The sequence below is a fragment of the Malaclemys terrapin genome, chromosome 20, assembly GCF_027887155.1.
Source record: "Malaclemys terrapin pileata isolate rMalTer1 chromosome 20, rMalTer1.hap1, whole genome shotgun sequence".
NCBI lineage: Eukaryota > Metazoa > Chordata > Testudines > Emydidae > Malaclemys > Malaclemys terrapin.
In genome coordinates, this window is record NC_071524.1 from 17101674 (window position 1) to 17118950 (window position 17277).

General features: G+C 43.3%; 1 protein-coding gene across 1 annotated transcript in view; it reads right to left on the reverse strand.

Annotated features, from left to right (window-relative positions):
- Positions 1-17277, reverse strand: part of ZNF541 (zinc finger protein 541) — a 37906-nt gene that overhangs the window by 2102 nt on the left and 18527 nt on the right. The window contains exons 10-14 of the mRNA XM_054010216.1: positions 17123-17226; positions 13959-14034; positions 13305-13393; positions 5679-5762; positions 33-214 (exon numbers count right to left, since the gene is read on the reverse strand). Coding sequence (XP_053866191.1) covers positions 33-214; positions 5679-5762; positions 13305-13393; positions 13959-14034; positions 17123-17226 — 535 coding nt within the window. The remainder of the gene's footprint in view (positions 1-32; positions 215-5678; positions 5763-13304; positions 13394-13958; positions 14035-17122; positions 17227-17277) is intronic.

Consider the following 17277-nt stretch of genomic DNA (forward strand, 5'->3'; position numbering starts at 1 on the left):
TGAACAATGCAAGATTAATAATAAAGCTATACCTTTCACACTCTTTACATGGAAATGCACCCTGATAGTCTGTGCCCCCAGGCTGGTCTGGAGTTCCCCTCTGACTGCAGGCTGGACTGTATGTCTTGTGTGATGCTTTTTTGTAATTCTTTGACTTTATCTTCATGTCTTGTCTAGGCAGATAACCATGCATTTTCCTTGGGCTGCATGCAATCTGCAAATTATGGAATATTTGTTAAAATAGCAATCTTTCCCCCTCAGAAAAGTTTGCATTGTTGTGGTTGGATAGTTAAAAGGAATTGAAATCAAAGAAAATTAACTCTAAACTTTTTAAAAGCTGCATGCGTGTGCTTATACACATGCGCACACACACATACATACTATGATACAGTGCCACCTCTCTCAGATCCTGATTCAGGAAAGCACTTAAGTGCATATTAAGACCCACTGAAGTGAACAGGAAAATGTATCCATGCTTACCTGAAAATTTCCTTTCACTGAATAATCTGTTCATTCTAACAGATCCATTACAACGGGTGCTTCAACCTGCTTGCAGGTGGGAGGCAGAACCAGACCTGTCAGTCCCTGGCAGCTGGGAAATGCCCCACATCCAGCTGAAATAGCTTTCACAGCCAGGATAATGCAAATCTAGTTTCTTAAATTACAGACTATGTTAAATATACTTGGAGGAAAAAGCATAACAATTTCTCCTACTGCAAAGGATAGTAAATTCCACCTATTGACAACAAACCCATATCACTGGACATCCATTTCCATCTCTATTCCGGACCATCTGTTGTCTCCAGGGTGGCCGGATCTGCAGACCTTATCATTTGAAGAAAGGAAATTTTCAGGTAACCATGGATAAATTTTCCGATTCTTCTTCATGCTAAGGTCCACAGATCTGTTACAACGGATTTTCATAACAGTGTGCCTCCAAGATAGGAAGCAGGATCATTCTTGAAATGTGGACATCTGCTACTAAGTACATTATATATAAATATCTCCTCCATCATCCTCTGGCACTGAGGTGTGGAGAAGACTTCTCCCAGAAGAAAGGAAATGTCACTGAGTAAGACTGGATGACCAATATGCAGAACTTGATGAATTAATGGTTGTCCAGTAGATCTCAGAACAGGAGATATGATTACTCTGTCCTGAGACTGTCCATGTCCCTAAGGATTTGACTCTAATGCTTGACTGAAGGTGGCATATTTCTTGAATTTACTTAGAGAATGAAAGTTCTAACAGTTCTGAGGACTACCGGTCTGAATGAAAGGTATGATACTAGGTCTGGTTAGAGTAAGCTTCCAACTTCAAATGAAAAACTCAATCTCATTGGAGAAAGTGGTCATCATGAGGCTTACACTAATGGATAGGAAGAATAATGACACCTGCAAAAGGGTGATTCCATCTAGGTAGTGCTGTAAGGCACAGAATGAGGTTCAAAGGTTGAGCGATATCACCTTGCAGCATTGGAATAAAGTTGATGCCCTAAGGAAGCATTTAATGTTGGTATTTGTACGTAACTTCCTTTTCTTCAACGTGCTGAAAACATTATACTACAGAGATTTGACCTTTTTCTTGGGCACTCTTGCGCATCTACAAGAAAGCCCTCCTGGGGTAGGGCTACCCAAGGCTGTGTTTCACTGGTTTAACATGGTAAACTGTGGACTTTCCAACAATCAGTAGACTAAGTTCAATTTGTTGACTTCTCTTTTGGAGTCCATGAGCACAATAATCACTTCATCCAGCTATTCATTTTAAACCATGCCTAGAAGGATCAACCCACGCCTACGGCCAGGTCATTTCCGCTCTGATCTGCCCTGTGGCATTCCGCGAAGGTGACAGGAGGAAACAATGCTGATTTCATTATTAATTTATTTCCCCTTGAGAATTTGTCCCCAGGATCCTGCTTCAGAGGAGGAAGCAAAATTGGGCTTAGAGATTGCTTTGAAAATATTTCCAGTGGCTAGCGATTTCTCTGGCCTCAAAGAGGCCGAGTCTATTTGTTTCTCCTTCCCCACATGGCTTCTCAGGAAGGCACTGGCCTGCAGCTCAAGGATGGACTCCCCAGCAGCCTCTCTCTGTTGCATGGGATCCACATGGGCAAGATAGGTCTGTGTTTCTCCTGCAGGCCTCAGCCTGGGATATGAGATTGGATCCTCGGTGGACAGGAGGGAGGAAGCATTAAAGAGAAGGGCAGCAGGAGGAGGGAGCTGGGCCCAAAGGTCCCATATAGAGCTCTCTGGTGCTAGTAGCTTCTGTGCTGTGTCTGGTGCCCTCCATCTGTGACCCATGGGGAAGCGAGGGTGCAGCTGAGCTCGCCAGTCAGAGGCTTGGCTGCTGGTTCGGGCTATAGGAATTCAGAGGAACTCAGAGGTGATCTTCACTTGGCACCGCACGAGCTCTCCAGAGAGATGCTCCAGAGAGATGCTTGATAAGTGGAGAAGCAAGAGACATGGACCCTTCCTCTGGCTTTTCTGGGCCTAACTCCCTCTCTGAAGCCTCCAGGGAACCAATGCCCCAGTGGGGGAAGTAGAGCTGAGACGGACAGTTTCTCCCCAAAATCCAATGCAGCCCTGGGACATGGCTGGGAATTACACAGACACATTATTAAGCCCAATTGTTGGTCTTAAAAATTTGAACTGAAGTTTGGAATTTCCCTCAGCAAAGCTGCAGCAGGGAGGCCAGGGGAGCCGCAGGCCAGTGGCGGGGAACAGAAAAAACTGGAGAGAACTTGAGGAGGTGAGCCATTGCCCTGCTGCCAGGGACTGGCAGGCTTGGTTCTGCCACCCAGCTGCAAGCAGGCTGAAGTGCTCATTGTAATGGATCTGTGGCCGTTAGCACCAAGAAGAATGGGCCTGGTTCTTGTTTACATCAGAAGCTCTTTACACGGCTCTGAACTTTAAAGGGGCCATAGTGTAACTGAGAATCAGGCTCAATGGGACTTAAGCATGTTTAAAGTTAAGCTTATGCTTAAGTGCCTTCCTGAACATCGACGGACGCAGACATGTACTTAAGGGTTTTCCTGACCTGGGGCCTAAAGTCTTGTCTACACTAATTTTTTTGCCACCGCTGCCTGTGACAGCCCAGCTCCACCAATGCTAACAATGGCAGGACTGCTCGTGTATTCAAGGCACTGCCAGCCACCGACATTTTACGCATCATGTCATGTAAACCTGCTTTGAGCAGAGTCAGACGACAATGCCATACATGGAGCCCTGTCTATACGAGTGCTCCCACTGTTGCTAACGCCAGTAGAGCTGACCCTGTGATAGCAGCTGAGAAACTGATGTCAAAAAACCCTAGTTCAGACACCTCTAAAATGCCCAGGCTGCCAGAGTACATCAAACCCAGAACAATACTACCCTCCTCCTGACCTACAATTTAAAGGCCTGGTCCTGCAAGGCTTTGAGTGTCTTCTGCAAGGTTTAAAGAACACTTAATTCTCACTGAAGTCCATAGGAGGTGAAGGGGGCTCAGCATGGTGTAGGATTGGACCCTATAACATTAAAATTTCCCGCCATTCAGTATCTCAGTGAAACCTTGTTTATCCAATGTGTCTCAGAGATATCAAAAACACTGATAAAAAAGGGGAGTGTGCAAGAGGAGCGCAACCCGTGATTTGGATAAGGGAATTTTTCATTAGTTTGGTATGATTCACACACACACACACACACACACACACACACACACACACACACACACACACACACACCCCCCATCAGAGCCAAAAGGCATTGATGTCAAAGTGGGTCTTTGCATTAACTTCAAATGGCTCTGGATTAGGCCCACCATCCTGACCAGCTATCATGGTGATAGGTTAAGGTTAGTGGGCACAATTCTCTGCTGGTGCAAACTGGCAGAGCTCCACTGAGTTCAAAGGAACTATGCTAATCTACACCAACAAAGAATATGACGCCAAGTCTTCTGTTGCCTGCTTCAACAGGATAAAGGAACCATTTCTGTATTTAATATTTAGAGTTTTAGGATTCCATAGGCTCCATATGACCCTTCAGATTATCATTTGCTTGGCGTGAAGATACTATAGTTTAATCATTCCCACAGAATCTCGTTTTCTGCTGCTATCTTGCTTCTAGGGCTGGTATTCATAAAGCATTGACACCAGTGCTGAAAGCATAAATTCCGTCTTACTTCCTTACTAAAGGCACAGGAACCAACTTAAAAGGAACTCTTGTTAAACAAATAGTCCTTTAAAGACTACATTTTCCATGCACCAAGCTAACATACACACTCACACTGATGTGAATATATTTATAGCAAACATGAATTTGCCCAGTGAACTCTTTTGAACAGTGAATACCGAATAAAAAATAACTCCTGTAAATGAACTGGGGAAAAAAAAAAAGCACAGATCTAGTAAATGATTACAAGTTATGTGTGCTATATTAGGTGAAATTGTGTAGCCCAACTGTGTACGCACCATCGCGTAATCGGGCCTGGCAAGAGTGAGGCTGGTCCTTCACCTCCTATTACTGGGTCCTCAAGGAAGGGTGTGAGTATGTTAGGTTAAGGTACTTATAATAGAAATGTTGCCACCAGGAGTTTTGGAATTCTTTTACTGTTTTGCAGTTATAAGTTTCATTTCATTTCTTATTTTTATGTTAATGTCAATAAAGATTTTATCAGTTTGGTATTGTCCTCAGTGTACATGTTCTTGCCAATCACCCCGAGAGTCCTCTCCCGATATAGAACTCTCTGAGTTCTTGAACTCTGTAGTCTGAATTGGATAAGAACCTATAAATCTTCTAGTCGGATGCGATCAGTGGCAAGCCATAACAACTAACCCATCAAATTCAGGTCTGCAAAGTCCTCAAATGAAAAACCTGTTAAATGGCCATAGAGCTATCAAAATAATAAACATTTGGGGTCAGATTTTTAAGGATATTTAGGTACTTATTTGAATTTTCAAAAGCATCTAGGGACCTACTACCCATTGAAATTAATGGGTACAGGTGCTTTTGAAAATTCAAATAGGCACTTAAATACCTTTTAAAATCTGGCCCCTGGTGCACTGACGCTATGTGCTCATCAAGTTTTTGCATAAAAAATCTTTCTGATAAATCTTATTCCCCACTTGCTGCTGTGAAACAGCTCAGCGGTGCAAGGGCCCTGTGTCATGTACTTAGCAGTTGTTGTTGGTTTTTTTTGCAGAATACTGGCACGTCAAAGATGGCACTGCCACATCAGCAACAACAAGTTTAATGCTGACAGCATTACTAACAAGGAGCTAGGGATTATTTTAGATGGTTCATTAGGAGCTAAGAGTAATCTTAATTTTCTTGTTTTAATTAGCAATGGTGTCATGTCAAGAGCAAATATTGTTACATAACTTCCCTGCGAGAGTAATGGGAAACATTAGGCATGGTATAACATGCTAACTATTGAACAGGGTTTGTTTGAGATTTTTTTGCAATATTATTGGGTAGGTCTCTGCAAGTTAAACAAGGTAGCAACAGAATATTAAATAGGAAGGTGTTTCCTGGAGGGAGCTTGCTGCACACATGAACTCCACATCTCCTAAGGCAATGGAAGATCTTTAAATTAAAGAGCTGAATCTCAGACAGATTCCCCAAGCAGTCTTTTTCTACCTTTTCTTCTGTCTTTTCTACCTCATCCTTCTCTCTTCCGTGAACCTTTTTTCTATCACTTACTTTTGATCGACTGAAGTCAAATTTTATTATTTTTTTCCAGATATAGTAATATTCAACACACTGGGACACATTCTTAGTCTGAATCTATTGGGAAAAAACAGAAGTAATCCACCATTAATATATCAAAAGTAATATAGTTATTTCTGCATAACACAATACAAAAACGGTGTCTGTGGGGGATTTTTTTCATTCCCACCAACAATGGGTGTTCAGAAATTAGGGGGGGGAGGGATAGCTCAGTGGTTTGAGCATTGACCTGCTAAACCCAAGACATGTTTGTAAAGTGCTTTGAGAGCCTTTAATACAATACCACACTGCTACAGCTGCGATAAGCAGTGGGCCCTGAGCTGGATTCCTCTCATTATAAAAGAGAGGAGGCTGCTGACACAGCATTCCCCTGGAAGGGCTCTGGGAGCAGTTTCCCACCTGGGTTGATTTGGTGACTTCCCTGGCAGGCTGAAAAAGGTGTGTGTTTGATAGGGGTTTTGGAGAAGGTTCAGAGTAAGCTTCCCAGAATGATGAATAGCTGGAATGGATATTTGGTAAGAGGCTGGCTAAGTTCCTGTTTGAATAATTATTTTAATGCTGCTGGAATTTTCTTGTAAAACTACTTATGCATTAGAGCAACCTGTGCCTTCTATAGGCATCATTTTAAAGAAAGAAAGAAAGAAAGAATTAATGTTTGAATTCTAATGCACAGAGGATTTGAAATATGAGACACTGTAAATTGGTTAAGCAGAAAATTTGATTGTCCCTGATAAGGAATGCTTTTTAAAAATACAATAGTTAAACTCTTTATAGAAATCATATAAATCACAGAAATGCAGGATGGGACGGGACCTCGCTAGGTCATCTAGTCCAGTCCAATGCACTGAGGCAGGAGTAAGTATTATCTGGACCCTCCCTGACTGATGTTTGTGTAACCTGTTCTTAAAAACTTCAAATGACAGCGATTCCACAACCTCTCCAAGTAATTTGTTCCAGTGCTTAACTACCCTAACAGTAGGAATTTTTTCCTAATGTCTAACCTAAATCTCCTTTGCTGCAATTTAAGCCCATTACATCTTGTCATGTCCTCAGTGGATAAGGAAAACAATTGATCACCTGCTCATTACTACTTTAAGATAGTTATCAAGTCCCGCACAGTCCTCTCTTCTGCAGACTAAACAAACCCAGTTTTTTCAATCTTTCCTTGTCGGTCATGTTTTCTAGACCTTTAATCATTTTTGTTGCTCTCCTCTGGACTTTCTCTAATTTGTCCACATCATTCCTGGTATGTGCTGTTCAGAACTGGACAGAGTACTCCAGTTGAGGCCTTATCAGCATTGAGTAGAGCAGAATAATTACTTCTCGAGTCTTGTTTACAACACTCCTGCTAATACATTCCAGAATGCTGTTTGCTTTTTTTGCAACAGTATTACATTGTTGACTCTATTTAGTTTGTGATCCACTATAACCCGCAGATACTTTCCTGCAGTACTCCTTCCTAGGCAGTCATTTCCTATTTTGTATTTGTGCAATTGATTAATCCTTCTTAACTGCAGTACTTTGCATTTGTCTTTATTGAATTTCATCCTATTTATTTCAGACCATTTCTCCAGTTTGTCAAGATCATTTTGCTACTCCTATCCTCCAAAGGGCTTGCAACCCCTCCCGGCTTGGTATCATCTGCAAATTTTGTAAGTATACTCCCTATGCCATTATCCAAATCATTTATGAAAATACTGAATAGAACCAGACCCAGGACAGATCCACAGATGCCAACTTTCCCCCTGCCCCTGGCCCCGCCCCGACTCCACCCTTTCCCCGCCCCTGCTCCACCCCCATTCCAATCCCTTCCCCAAAGTCCCCGCCCCGGCCCCACCTCTTCCCCGAGTGCGCCGCATTCCCCCTCTTCCCTCCCAGCGCTTGCCACGCGAAACAGCTGTTTCATGGCTCAAGTGCTGGGAGCTAGGTGGGAAAAGCAGGCACATGGCGTGCTCAGGGGAGGAGGCGGAGCAGAGGCGGAAGTGAGCTGGGGCGACAGGGTGGGGAGCTGCACCCACCAATTTTCCCCCCATGGCTGCTCCAGCCCAGGCGCCTATGGACAGATCCCTGTGCATCATGTAACGTGCAGTATGCAAGTCACGGTAACAGATTGCACATGGGAGAAGGGTGCCCTATTTCAAAGCACATCACTGCAAACACTACAGTGGTTTGCTGCAAACTGAGGGTGTAGCATTCTTGGAAGGCATCCCATGTTCCTTTGTTTTGCTGTCGAGCAGTGTGCATTCTGGGATTTTTCTCGCTGTGCATTGTGGGATGCATAGCGGAAACCAGATGAGTTCAAATTTTTACAAAATCCCATGATTCATCTGTCTCTGCCCTGTGCTTCCTTTGTGGGTGGGCTAGCATCAGTTCTGAATTGCTGTTAGCCAGAATGGACACATCAATGCTCCGCGCTGCTATCCTGGCAGAATCAAATAGGCAGAGGCTGCTTGTGTGCTCAGCACACAAAACTGGATGAACTGGCTTTGGACTTTGTTTGCCTCAACACTGAGCAGATGATGTGGCAGCTGCAGCAGCTTCTCCAGCAGCAGGAGGGTCTTCAGTGGTGGGGAACTGGGACGTGGATGAGAAAGAAAAGGAAGACACCTGGCAAGTGACAGAAAAGGACTGGTTCTTGGAGCAGTTTCACAGCATCTAGCGCCGTTTCTGAGCTCAGGAAACAAGCACAGATTGGTGGGAAAGGATTGTTCTGCACACCTGGGATGACCAGCAGTGACGAGAGAATTTCAGGTTGGGGAAGGCAGCCTTTTTGGAGATATGTGCTGAACTAACGATAGAGCTGCAGCGGCAGTGTACCAACATGTGATGCCCCATACTTGCGGATAAGCAGGTCACCAAGGCCATCTGGAAGCTGACCACCCCCAAATGCTACTGGTCCGCAGCTAATCAATTCAGTGTGGAGAGATCCACCATCAGGCTCATTATCATGAAGGTGTGTGATGCCATGGAAGAGGTACTATTGCACCCGAGTAATAAAGCTTGGTAATGCTCAGGAGGTTATCGATGGCTTTGTACATATGGGATCCCCAAACTGTAGTGGGGCAACTGATGGGACCTGTGTGCCTATTGTTTGCCCCTCACACCAGGGCTTGGTGCTGTCAAACAGAAGGAGTGTCATGGAGAAATACCCCTAAGGGCTTGTTAACCACTCTGGCAGGTTTACAAACCTAAATGCCAGGTGGTTTGGAAGGGCCCACGATTCCAGGATCTTTCGGAACTCAGCTCTATTTAACTCAATGGAAAAAGGACTGTTTGCCCACGGAAACCCTATGGACATTAATGGTGTGGATGTTACTCCAGTTATCTTGGAAGACTCAGCTAATCCTCTGCTTCCCTGGTTAATGAAGCCATTCACAGGCTGCTTGAACAGAAGGAAGGAACTATTTAACTACCACCACAGTAGTTACAGAATGACAGTGGAGTGTGCATTCGGCTGTCTGAAAGGGAGATGGCACTGTTTGTTGAATAGGTTGGAAGCAACAGAAAAAAGCATCCTAGAGATTACAGCAGCAAGTTGTATTTTGCACTATATTTGTGAGAGTAAAGGAGAAAGCCTTAGTGATGGCTGGGAGGTTTAGGTGCAAAGACTTACTCAGCAGTTTGAGCAGTCAGGGAGGTATCCACTAGAAAACACAAATAGCCAGGCAATATTGTCTGGGATGCCTTTTGTTCTTCTTTTAAGTCTCAGGCCTGAAATTGTGCAGCTGTATATCCAGCTGTTAACCCACGGGGGGGCGGGAAAGTGTTGGAAGCTTTTCGTGCGTGCAGTGTTGTTTATGGGCAGCGGAAGTGCAACCCTGTGGCAATCCCTATTTAAACGGGTCTCTTTGCCTCCATGTGTATGTAAAAACCTAAGAATAAGTGCAAAGAATGATTTTCTATGTGAAATGAGCTGTCAACTCCTTGTGAATGAAGTTTTCAAGGTTTTTATTATTTCACCTACTATGTAATAAACAGAAAATACATCTTGAAGTGAAATGGTAATGAAAAATGTTTTTAATTATGAAACAGTATATTAAAACCCATTCTATTACCTAACTACAAAGAACCCTTTCTTTTAAATAGCAGCAAAACAAAACAGCACAGCACAAACGGACAGGGCAAGACACAACACATGCAGCGCAGGGGCTTAAAGTCACAGGCAAGTATTTGCCTTTGCTTTAGCTCTTCTTCTTGTTCCTAGGACTTCTGGTATTGAGTGGCAAGGCTTGAAGTTACCGGGGCGATAGAGAGCTCAAAAGGGCCGGTGTCCCAGCTGGCACTGTTCTCAGTTCCGTGAGCTTGCGTCTGTGAAGAGAATGGCCTATGGGAGCCTTGCTGTAGGAGTTAATGTGGTTCCCAGCAGGGGCTGCATAACATGGCTGGGTGTTGGTTTACAGTACTGCACTGCCAGCTGCCCTAAGAGTGACATGTGCTGCAGCAGGGCATTTCGGCTTTGTGTTGCCTCCAGGAGTTGCTTCTCCATCTCCCTGTCTTTTTCCATACTGGTTTTGTCCATGCCAATGAGATCCCTGGCAACTGCCATGCTGCCTTTGGCCACTGCAACAATCTCCCTGTAGAGCAGCTTGTCTGATTCTCTCTCCGGCCTCAAATGCTGCCTCCACCTCTCCGCTATTTTAAATGATGTGTGCGAATATTTCATCTTGAGTTTTCCGTTTTCTCTCCCACCGGTTAGCCAACTGCTCAGCCATTGGTAAAAGCCCTTCTCCTTGAGGGTCTGTCCAGTGCACATGCAATGGTTGTGGGAGTTAACAAATTCACAAGCAATTACTGTTCATATTCCAGTGAGGCTGTGATAGCATTTTTCTTATTTATGCATATCTGGCTTTCCCTCCCTGAAATTCTCCCATTCTCAGGAGAACCTCAGCCATGGTAAGTGGTGTGTGTAATGGCATTTTTGTCTGTGCAATATATGCTGTTTGACTGTGCCTTGGACGCTGGCCAGCAGGAGAGAGGGAGCTGAGGTTAGGAATGATGTTTCCAGTCTGGCTTTGGAGTTCTGCTGTGCCTTGGTGTTGCTTATATAATGCTGTAAGGGAGAGTGGGTCGAATCTGGGGGTGAGCTGGATAGTAATACCCTCTACCTCCCCTTTAGGCTGTCCTGACTCTGGATGACCCGAGGCAGGTGACGAGGAGGCAGAGAATGGACTTACTCAAAAAGACAAAGGGCACACCAGTGAGATGCGCAGTCAAGTTATTCACCAAGATGGTCCCCCCAGAAGTGCTGCAGGAGCGAAAGGGAATCGCAAACTATACCAGGAATAGTGCAGCTTTTCCTCATAATCGACAAACAACAACTGAGCAATTTCTCACTCGTACATTTTGCTTTATCTCCCCTGTATGGGGAGACATGGTGAAAGAGCAGAGAAAAACTGATAGGGTTCTGCAATGATTGCCTGAAGCATTTGCTTTTACCAATCTAGCTCTATGTAAGCCTGCGAAAAGCTGTTAAGAGTTTTGCTGTCCTCACAGCAAAGCTTTTTTACTGTAAGAATGTGTGTTACAAGGCATTTATACCTCAGCAGGGAATTGTACTCTTTGTAGCTTTATGGGCATGCAATGTGCATGTCTACCCCATACAAAGTGAAAACGCTAACCAACTGCGTTTCCTGTAACCACGGTCTCAATTAACTTTTGCAATTTGGACAAAAGAATGTTTTCATTATTTGATTCTGCCGTGGGAGGTGGGTGGCGTGGAAGCTGAAGCTGCACCATGCTGTCAATCACCATTTTGAGCTGGAGAATGGGGGGGGGGGTTTGCTGGTATGGACAGCTGAGGGATGGGCATGTACCTTCCACAGCATGGGCCTGAAAATGGTTGGTAGTTGGGGTTTCAGCATGAGATAAGAGATCAACTGCCCAGCCAGAGTCACCGCCATTTTGGTAAGGCATATGGGGGAGGGTAGATAGCATGGGCTGATGGAGGGAGCAGGGATCTGGGACTCACATCCACCTCCAATGGCTGCAGCCATGGGGCACCCAGAACAGAAACTGGCACAGCAGTATAGCTTAACAATACTACATTAAAACGTATATATTAAATTATTAGTAATTTTTAAAAACCATACATGCAAGCTTCCCTCCATAGGATCAACCTCCTCCGTCCCGGTCTGGGTTGCATGGCTGGTGGCAGCAAGGCATGATTCAGGCTTGCTTTCTATCTGGCTGGCATCAGGGTGTGAGTCTTGAAGGGACCCTGGCTTTCCAGGGAGATCTCTTCACTGGCCTCCTCATGCTCATTTTCCCATGCCTCTTGTTGATCTTGCCAGTCATCCTCGGAGTGGGGTGGGAGGGAGAAAGCAGGCAGCAGCATCCACAGACTGCATGAGTTGGGTGGTCATATAGTTATGTAAAATCCTGTCCAGCGCCTCAAAAACTGGACAAGTTACATGTCCCCTGCCAGACTTTTTCCTTTATTGGGCCAACTTTTGTTGGTGAGAGAGACAAGCTTTCGAGCTGACACAAAGCTCTTCTAAGCTGGTCTCTCTCACCAACAGAAGTTGTTCAATAAAAGATATTGCCTCACTCACCTTGTCTCTCTAATATCCTGGGATTAACATGGCTATAACACTGCATATAACAGATATCTTCCTGTCAACTCTCGTTTTAGCATAGGTCCTCCTGACCTGTTTGCTCTTTATCTGGTACTTTTTGTCATCACGGTCATGGCCTAGCAATGTCGACAAGATCTTTATTCTGGTGGCTGCCCATATGAGCTTCCTGCATTGATGCTTCTCCCCAGATGGCGATGAAGTGAGGTCTCAGCTCAGCTCCAAGCAACTGCTCGAGGCATGTTGTAAGGATTCTGGAGTATTATTGCAGCTACTGTGATACAGTGGAGTCGCATCATAGGTGCATTTAACTTACGCAATTTTAACTATACGCGCTCGGCAAAACAAAAACAAAAAGAGAAAAATAACAATTTAAATACTATACCTGTAGTGCGGGCGATTCCGCCCGCCATTCCACTCAATGTGCGTTTGATTATACGCGATTTTCGCCTTACGCGCTGACTTCACAACCTAACCCCTGCGTAAGATATACTCAAATCCAGGTGCAAAAGGACAAAATCTGGCACCTTTCCAGTTTATAAACGGGAGGGAACATCTGACCCAACTGACCCCAGAGTTGGGGAGAGCACACAGGTAAACTGATAGGTCAATAATGGCCGCTTGTGTGGGATATCTGTTGGAAGACTGCCAAAGTAGTCAATATATCAGACAAACTCAAATTGCAGCAAAGTTATTTCACTTTGAAAAAGGACTTCAGAGTTCACGATAAACGCATCCCTGTGCTACGTTGTGTGTACACAAGGATTTTCAAACCAGATTAATTTGACTTAATCCAGTTTAAATTACTTGTGTAGACAAGTCCTTAGCCTAGTCTCTTTGAACCCCTCAGACAAACAAATTTAATCTATAACTCTTTTTTTTTCATTTGCTTCTGATTCTTTTTGGGAAACATCAAAAACACTTCAGAAACATTTTAGCTTTGAGAAAGAGACTACAAATAACTCCTTTAATTAATTCTCGAAGGAGCTTTAGCAATCTGAAAAAACCCTCTGCCTAGAGGTCTTACCTTCTTCTGTATCAGGTAAAAATCTTTCTTATGTAGGCAAAAAGCCTTTTTAAACAACTGCTTCTCAATAGGTGTCCAAACATCTGAACCTAATGGTAATAAGATGCAAATTATTAGATCACATAGCATGCTTAATGGACCATCACACTTACAAAATTAAAACACTTGATTATTCATGTATACATTTTTCTCTCTCAGGGAAACTTAATTCCAATCTACCAAAAACAGTAATCAGTACTATGTTAGAAAAGTCTGAAAAACTCAAATTACTACTGGCACAGGAAATACCACATACTATAAAACATATGCACCATTGAAAAGAATACCACACAATAGCAAGCATCTGTCATTGCCATGTTTCAGCATACTTCTCCCATTGGGTGTCACTGCAGGGCAGTGCATGCTAAAGAGTCATGCTGTCACAAGGGAACCATGGAGCTGAACATAAAAAAACAGTGTAAACAATATTAAAATTGACAAGGTGATCGCATTTTCTAGCACCACAGGGCAAGAATCTCTTGTTTATAGTTTTTAAAGTGCCTGTATTTTTTAAAGCAGAAAATTAAAGGCAAATCACAGTGTTATCCAATTATTGCATGTCTATTAGCATCCCAGTTCACTGGTCCCGAACTACAGGTTTTGTTTTTAATTTACCTGCATAACGATAGTCAGCAAGCGGGTGGGATGGAGCTTTCTGAGGTCCTCTAAACAGCAGCATCTCTAGGGCCTCCTGCAACAATTTAATCCACAAAGTAATCAGAGCCCTCAAAAGAGAAGCAGGGAGGTAAAGTCTGCTCTCAGCTATGCTGATGTAAATCCACTGATTTTAGTGATTCATGCCAGCATCCCTGAGAGAAGAATTTGCTCATGTTGGCAATGCTAATGTAATATAATGCTCTCTAAGGGTCTGATCCAAATCCCACTGAAGTCCATGGGAGTCTTTCCACAGATTTCAATGGCTTTAGATCAGGCCTCAAGTGTTTTAAGAAAAAACACATATTGTGCAAACATCTTGTGCAGAAAAGTAGCAGCGTCCTGCCACATTAGAGTAGTTATTTGTCCTGTGCTTCAATCATTTTGTGCCACCTATGCCAGCGCATAGCAGTTACACTGCAACCATAAGACCACCCCCAGCCAGGGGGACACCCCAGGCTTCTGAGCCTTCTCTGCCTGGCACTAAGACAGACTACTCCCCCGCAGCAATCCCCGGCATAGAAAAAGTATCATGGGGCATCTGGGGCACACTGCAGGAAGGAGGATGTGGCCAGAGTGTTCCATAATAGCCACTGTGCCTGGGCCACAAATTAGCGCAAGCCCCAAGGCTGCTCTAACCTGTGCGTTAGGTGAACCAGTAAGCCCCTGGGGGACGCACTGCCTCACTTCTCAGTTCTTGCAGTAGGCTCAGCGCTGGCTCAGAGATGACTTGCCCCTAAGCCAGTAGACCTTGGAGAGGTTTGCCATTGACTTCAATGGCAGCAGGACCAGATCCTGAGTGAGTTGGTTACCACAAGAGGGGGGACATGATAACGTGTCTCTTAAAATATGTAAAAAGCTGTTATAAAGAAGAGATCAAACATTTTCCATGTCCACTGACGGCAGGACAAGAAGTAACTGGCTTAGTTTACAGCTAAACAGATTTAGGTTAGATATTAGGAAAAACTTTAACTATAAGGATAGTTAAGCATCGGAACAGGTTACCAAGGGAGATTGTTAAATTGCTGTCCTTGCAAGTTTTTAAGAACAGGTTAGATAAATACCTGCCAGGGATGGTCTAGGTATACTTAATCCTGCTTCAGCACAGGTAGATGGACTAGGTAGGTGACCTCTTGAGGTCTCTTCCAGCCCTACATTTCTATAATTTTATGTAATCATAAACAAACAAGAGAAAATATATTGCTGCAGATCAAACAAATAATCCAGCGCTCTTCATATGGCTTCCCTCACAGATGGCATTGAGGCACTGACCAAAAAAAAGGCTTTGACGGTTTAACTTACACTGTCATACAAAGAGAGATTGTAAAGACTGGGACTGTTTACCTTGGAAAGGAGATGAATAAGAGGGGACATGATAAAAGTCTATAAAATAATAAATGGCATACAGAAGGTAGATCAAGAACTTCTGTTCTCTCTGTTTCACAACACAAGAACAAGGGGACAGTCAATTAAATTAAATAGTGGGAAATTCAAAACTGGTAAAAAAATACTTTTTCAAATATGAAATTAAACTGTGGAACTCACTGCCACAGGAAGTTTTTGAAACCAAGAATTTAACAAATTCAAAATGGAACTGGATATTTATATGGATAACAGGAATGTCCAGAGTTGTAAAAAAATGACACAAATTTTGGAAGGGATATTAAACCTTGTTCTTTAGGTCTTGAACCAATCTCTGACTCTTAAGAGACTAGGATGAGACCTATGTGGGAGGCAAATTATCCCACATCTTCTGATTGCAGGATTCTTACATGTTCCTCTAAAGCATCTGGTGCCGTCCACTGGCAGAGACAGTATACTGGACTATCTACCTTGGGTTTCATCCAGTCTGGTGAGTCTTAATTTTCAGAATGGGAATTGCATAACCTTTTTATTAAAATACATTTAAAACACTTTTAAAGTAACAAAGTAATGTATAGCTAATTAATATACCAAAAAATGTAATCTTATGAACCAATGCCAGACAGGCTTAAGTGTAATGATAACAAATATATTGTTAATCCCTGTCGGGGATACAACTGAGCGCAATTTTAGGTTAATTTGAAAATGGCATGGCAGAGGCTCCTGGCTACTAAAACTTGTATTCTCTATGCCCTTGAACTCTAAAAATGCAAGACTTGGCTTACAGATGTTCTTGAAAATGAGGAAAACAGTAATGCTCTTTATATTTCAGTTTTACACTTGAGCAGCGCAGCTCAAACTCTGTGACACAGAAGGTCATATTGACAACTTTCCAAGCATCTGAGTTTGGCATTTAATGTGCATAGAAATGTACATACAGAGTAAAAACTAAAATCCCCCTTCTCCGAATCATAATATCTACACTTGTCTCATTGCAGGGGAGGGATAGCTCAGTGGTTTTAGCATGGATCTGCTAAACCCAGGGTTATGAGTTCAATTTTTGAGGGGGCCACTTAGGGATCTGGGGCAAAATCAGTACTTGGTCCTGCTAGTGAAGGCAGGGGGCTGGACTCACTGACCTTTCAGAGTCCCTTCCAGCTCTATGAGATAGGTATATCTCCATATATAATCCTAGTGTTTAAGAGTCTGCAGAGCACTTAAGCTCATGTGTAAATTCATCCCTGTCCAGGAAAGCACATAAATACAATCCCATTGACTTCAACAGAGCTTAAGTACAACCTTAAAGTTAAACACATTCATATGTTTTCTTTCAATAGGTATGCGTTCCTGAATCAGACAGGAACAGAAATGACTTGTTAGTTGAACTGCAGTGAAAACCCAAAACAATATTCACTAAGCTATTAAAGTAGAATAGCAAATTTGGAGGGCTGACCCTGCATCCACTGAAGTCAATGGGAGGTTAACACTATTTCCCATGGAAACAGTGATAAATCTTTCTTGATGGCCTGTTAGATATGGAGGCACCACCAGTGGTGTTTAATAATGCTAAGATACAGAAATTCAGACAGTAACAATAGGATTTGGTAGGCTGCATTTAAGTTTAGAGACACTGGGTCAAATTCTACCCTTAGTTACAAGTGGTGTAAGCCTGGACAAAATGGAATTACTTCAAAATCACACCAGTTTTAACTAAGAATAGAACTTGTCCAGTTATTACCTATGACTAAATAACTAGCTCTTACCAGAATATTGCCTTGTGCTTCATGCAGACAATGCAGGGCTAGTTCTAGATTGGTCCCTCCCCCTGGCATCGCACTGGAGCAGGCCACATTTAATAGTCCTGTTACTGCAACCACAATCAGAAAGCAGAGTCAAGTTCCGTGATGGAGGTAGGAAA